Source organism: Zootermopsis nevadensis, unplaced genomic scaffold (assembly GCF_977971745.1).
Source record: "Zootermopsis nevadensis isolate Lab colony 2312 unplaced genomic scaffold, Znev_1.0 Znev_ptg000028l, whole genome shotgun sequence".
Taxonomy (NCBI): domain Eukaryota; kingdom Metazoa; phylum Arthropoda; class Insecta; order Blattodea; family Termopsidae; genus Zootermopsis; species Zootermopsis nevadensis.
In genome coordinates this window covers 4,830,077-4,836,186 of record NW_028259160.1, presented here as the reverse complement: position 1 = coordinate 4,836,186, position 6,110 = coordinate 4,830,077, and the positions used below count along the sequence as shown (strand labels likewise).

Genomic DNA, 6,110 nt, shown 5'->3' with positions numbered 1-6,110 from the left:
ACGCACGATGAGCATGCGCAGAACGTGTTATATTAGTCTCCCTTCATCCCAGTCCCTGCTGTAGGAAGTGAAGGTAAATAACGCAGACGATACAAATAGTATGCTGTGTGGATTTATGGCCCTGTGCATAGGGACAGGCTTAACTTAATCGGTGCATGTGAAATATCGAACAAGTTGTACATATTTCTTGCTGTTCCACAGGTTTGATAGTATTTTCGTTACGCACCCAATTCAGTGTGCTAATGCAAGAGCCGGAATTCAATCCTCACTGTACATGAATTAAATTTGGTTGTAACACTGACATGTGTAATGCATCGAAGCACGTTACTATACTACGTGCTGTTTAGAAAATCAAACCATGTTCTGCGCTAATGAGTCGGATTGGCAGTGAGCTGGCCAATTCCATCGAGCATGTCCTCCTTACTGGACCCATATTAACAGCAGGTATCAGCCACGGTGGTCTAGCGGTTAGAACGCTGGCCTTGTAACCCTGGGGTCTCGGGTTTGATTCCCGGCGGTGCCCGAATTTATAACTTGTGTTGGGCAAGGCCGTAGTCTAGGCAACACGGAGTTTTCCTCCGGGGGCTTCCCCGGTTTCTCCGTGGCATCCCAACAATTACTCCATTCACACACAGAAGAAGGCAATGGCAAACCACTTCTGGATCATCTGCCAAGAACGTATATGAACAGGTCCCAGTCCGAGAAAAGGATGGAAGGATCCTGTTCATATGTCAGACACAACACTAAATAAATGAAATTAACAGCAGCAGACTGCCGTGTGATTCGAGACATGAGACTGGAATAAGAAATGAAGTTGCAGAAGCCAAGTTGCTGGCACGACTAAATGTTTTGTGTTAAATATTTTACAAATTCAACGAAATTTAAAAAACAACGCATGAACAGACTGAATGTAAGAACTGGTTCTATCATCCTGTGGGATAAAATCCTCCTTTTACTCTGTGGACCAGAAGGTAGCCATACAATACAAATCCGAGATAGTGTGATGCAGACATACACAAAAAAACAGGGTGTAAGTTAAAGTAAGGAAGAAAGCAAGGGAAGAAGACAGGAGAGATGAAAGAAATTAATTAAATAACGAAAGGAAACGAAAATTAGACAAAGAAATAAGGAAAAGGATACATACAGAGCCAAAGAAGGAAAGATTACGTATGTACCAATTTTGTCACCCGCCCATGCTACACGCTCAGCCCACAGCAGTCTTCTAACAACACACTTGAGTGTTATAAATGAGAACGTTGAAGACGAATGAGGGTACAAACTAGCAAAGAATGATGAAATGGGATGCAACGCTGCTGCTGCTGCCTCAGCGGCTCTCTGTTCGTTTATGTTTCATGTGTGTACTTGCTTCGTCTGCAGGCTGTGGTCCGCGAGATGAACCGTCTGGGCATGATGGTGGACTTGTCCCACGCGTCGGTGCGCACCATGAAAGACGCTCTGGCCGTCAGTAAGGCCCCCGTCATGTTCTCGCACTCTTCCGCCTTCGCGCTGTGCAACTCCTCCAGGAACGTTCCAGATGACGTCCTCAAATCACTAGTAAGTTTTATCGTCAGAGAAGACAATTCAACTCGATCTTATTTATTTATAGCAAATATCAAACTGAAAGGACCGATGACACAAACTGCAAAATTTTCTTTGAATACTTTCTTGTTAATTTCTGTCTTCTGGGCTGTTGCGCTCTGTAGTATGGTAGATATTTACCAACGTTTCAGAGGTCATACTGCCTCCGTCATCAGGGCGATTCAGCGCAACAACCCAGAAGACAGAAATCTTCATACTCACCGCTGTGAAAACCTCAAATCATACATACTTTCTTGTTTATTGTAATCAATCAATGTATACTCTGCCTTTGACCTGACTAAAGCATTATATAATACTAAACTACTGTCTAAAGAAGAACAGTTATACGTGATATTAAGAATAAAACTTTCGTTGTAGTGCAAACGTCATCTACGTCAACTGCCGATTTGTTACCTGGTAAACTTTCAATTAACAAAGCGATCAATACTCGGCGTTAAAGTTTTATAATTCTTTAAAACCGGGTTATGGGAACGTGTAATGGTAAAATTGTCATTGCACACACATACACGCTTAACTCTAAGAATTGTCTCTGCCCCGCGGTCCTCCCATTTACCGAGGGATTCTAGATTTAACAGATTTCCGCGTTTGCCTGGAAGGTATACCTACACCACAACTAAATCGTTTCATCCTTTCAATTGTCGTCTGACGTTCACATATCTCTCTCTCTCTAATTCTGTCTGTCACTTGCACACAGTTGAAGCGAATCTCGCCGTCTTGTTAAGTTAAAGCAATGTAATTAATTGCACAGTCTATTAGTAAGAGGATGGTCATCCCGCTTATATAAAGCAGGTTAGGTAAAAACAGTATACGGTAATGGTTAGCAAAAATACATTAAAAAGTCAGTTGGATGTGTCCTGACTCACTGACTTGATACGCCTGCCCCCCCCCCCCCACCCACCGAAACACAAACTAATCAGAATATTTAACAAACAGCTTCGGAAACAATTCGTTCAATTCGGACTAACGATTTCTCTACTTTAGAACGATACCAGTAAATTTTATTCAGTGAATTATCATCTGGACATTCCGTTGCAGATTCAGGGTAAATTGTGCATACTCCAGAGGCGAAATATTCGTTTCAATCCCGTTAGCCGTGTTGGCCCGGATAACACTTCCATAAATTCAAAATAAAAAGTCTCCTGTCTTAGTTTCGTGGCTCGCAAGATTCTGGTTCACGTCCGCTGTCTGATCAGATTAGGCAGTGTATGTGTTCCGTGAGAATAAGAGGTTTAAGTGGGACAGATCTCGGAAGCAGAACAGGAGAGACAAAATTACGGCTAATCACAGAAAAGGACCTGTAATTTCTAGCGGGAAAGAACGAGTAAGATAAGAACGTTGGAATTATAAGGACACAGGGACGAAGAAATTCTGTGGAAACCAGAGTCGAGTGGGTGATATCCTAATAGTAATTACAGTTAATCACCCCTTGTAAGCAAGATAAGTCACATAAAATGTTAATGTAGTTTAATATAACTTGATCCCACATGTTCTTTATAATAACGGTAAGTTTACAGCCACGGGAATGGCCGATCTTCTCCATCACTTCCCTGTACTATCTTAGCTCTTGTTTTCTTCAGCCAAGATAAATCCATTAGTTGTAAGTCAAAGGCGGCAAAATTTCACATCAGATGGGGCCCACCAGTTACAATATGGAGATTACACTGCTATTGTTTGTATCATGGTCATTATCCTGAATCAATTTACTTTCGTGTGTCCTGAAACCTTTTTACAAAACAACTGTAAAGATCAACACATCTTAAGTAGGATTTGAGGTTTTCACAGCGGTGAGTATGAAGATATCTGTCTTCTGGGTTGTTGTGCTGTGTAGTCTGATGACGGAGGCAGTATGACCTCTGAAACGTCGGTGGACATCTACCAGATTACACGGGGCAACAACCCAGAAGACAGCAATCTTCAAGATATCTTAAAACATACTGGCTCAGGTCTTGTAATTCCTTGCCTATGTTTTCAGGCGTTGAATGGTGGTCTCGTTATGGTCACATTCTACAATTATTTCGTGAAATGCGGACCCAAAGCCACTGTAGCTGACGTAGCAGGTAATGTGACTATTACTTTTACTATTATTATCATCATCATCGCCATCACAGTCACTCTAGTGTATTTTATATTTGAATATAAGCTCATAATTATGTCAAGAAGAGAGTACCTGTTTTATTCACAACAAAATAAAATTGTTAAGTTTTACTACAATTTATTTTCCAAACACATTCTTCACTGGTCTTGTTGATACAGATCTTGCAGCAGGACAATTAAATTATATTTATTCTTTATAACATTAAATGTGTATCTTCACTTTCACAGAAAATGTATTTGTAGGGAGGAGATTAGAAATACGTACAAAATTTCTGTTGAAAAGCCTGACTGGATGATACGACTAGGTAGACCTAAGCGTAGATGAGAGGATAATATCAAAATGGATCTAATGGAAACAGGGTTGCAGGATTTAAATTGGATTTATCCGGCTCAGGATAAGGGCCACTAGCGAGTTCGTGTGAACAACCCGGTTATTTTTCACGTCGCTAGCATAATCTCACTTTCCTTTTTAAGTCCGTATTTTCTCCAACATAAAGAAAACAAATTAAGGTCGACAGCAAGTTTTATTATTTCCTATTCACACTTTCCATTCATACGCACCTACGATTTGTAAAGAACGAACTTTTTGTCCGAGTCGGACACCAATACACGTTCTACACAGGTAAAAGGACTTTAGTCCAGTGAAAATGAATGTGTAAATATGGCCTTAGAGTGCAAATACAAACATATTTGTTCAATTAAGTTCACACTAAACAGGTTCCCTCGTACATATTTGAACATTCATGACGTCGAGAGTTTTTTCAAGTTGTGGATCATAATGAGTTCTAAATTTATCATCACGTAGATATTTATGAGGAAATCAATAATGTTAGATTTAAGCCTCAAGTAAAGTAGCGTTAATTTTTGACAGTCACAAACCCAAAATAAATTTAACCGCCATTTGTAGTGTTGATCACCAACACCAAATTCAATATACATTCATTGATGATAAAACATGCTGATGGACAGACAGACAGACATGGGCGCCATATTATGACATATCTTCTATGCAGACACGCTTTAGACATTATCCCAACAACTCATACAAACAGAAGAATCAGATGAAGGATTTCATTTGTAAATGCATTATAATACTTTAAGTAACGTTTACTGCTCGAAGTTTTCATATGGATTCTAAATTCTGGGCCATAATCCATACAGATTTTCATAAAGGATTCAGTTTTTTTATGCTTTTGAAGTATGATCCTCTTCCAATTGACCGTCTCAGACTTTCTAGAAATACCTCTACTCCACGAGAGTTACAATAATTTAAATCTATACTGCCATATATCATTCAACAAAGCATGTTTCCTCATAGGAACATATTTAATAATGAAAATATGGGCGTATAAAACACATAAACTACAATTACGTTCATTTTCAACGACCACCCCTCGTTAACAACCACACGCTCACTCAAATTTGGTAGACTATTACCTACACTCACCACGAATTACAACCCCCTGCCTCGTGTGCATTATCGAGGGAGGTTTATGAACGTCGCAAACAAAAGCCGGTAGATACTGAAGTAAAAATAAAAATGCCTGCTGACTTCACAGGACGAATTTATTCATCACACACTGCTATTAAATTATTTCCACTCATGTGTATTAAAGTATACAGTTTCAGAAATTAAAATCGTTTTGTTTTCACGATGAATATTCAATCGTGTATGTAACATAAGATACAGCTTAAGGTGAAAGTTTAAATATGAGTTGGAAATTAATTAAATGCTATGAAGCCGAAGCTCATCTAAATAATATATGAAAATTCAGTTCCTATCTCAAACAGACCACAACTCTTCTCTAATAAGATGATCAATTCGCTGAAGTTGTTTCAGGAAACAAACGCTTCTCACATTAAATCATAAATATATCCTGTGTGCAAATTTAAGAGTTACTTGCATTTTAAAGAATGTGGTTTATGTCGTTACAAATAAATTTTAAAGGGTACAGAAATTTTACCAACCTTGAACCTGCTTGGCAAAATATATGAAAAGTAATCTGCTTGACTATTGCCACAGAATTTTGTGTAGGTAGAGAACTATAAAGTGTATTCTACATAATGTCAGGCAGACTGAAGTACATAAAGTTGAGCGAAGCGGTACCTAGCTCCTTTGAAGTCAAATTACAACATATCTGATTCAAGCAGAAAGTAATACATTTTGTTCAGAGATCCACTAACTTATTAATTCTGCGGAGGTTTCCATTTAAAACTCAATCTTAACTAAAACAGTATTAGCGAGTTTTGGCGTCAGACACAACACGAGAAACGAGTTGATTTTACTGGGTTTTTTTTTTCAAATCGCGGAGCGTCTCACCTGTACATATTTTCCGGGCATGTTTTTCTGTCAAAACACATCCTGTGACCCGAATTTCTGTTACCAATCAGTGAACTGTCGTCTTATTCGGTGCTTC

The 6,110-nt window shown here is 39.0% G+C and overlaps 1 protein-coding gene across 2 annotated transcripts in view; it reads left to right on the top strand.

The window, feature by feature from the left end:
• LOC110836398 (dipeptidase 1) overlaps positions 1-6,110 on the top strand; it is a 164,679-nt gene that overhangs the window by 148,158 nt on the left and 10,411 nt on the right. For both annotated transcript variants that reach the window (XM_087357071.1, XM_087357070.1), the window contains 2 exons: positions 1,378-1,554; positions 3,572-3,656. In XM_087357071.1, the coding sequence (XP_087213197.1) occupies positions 1,378-1,554; positions 3,572-3,656 (262 nt within the window). The remainder of the gene's footprint in view (positions 1-1,377; positions 1,555-3,571; positions 3,657-6,110) is intronic.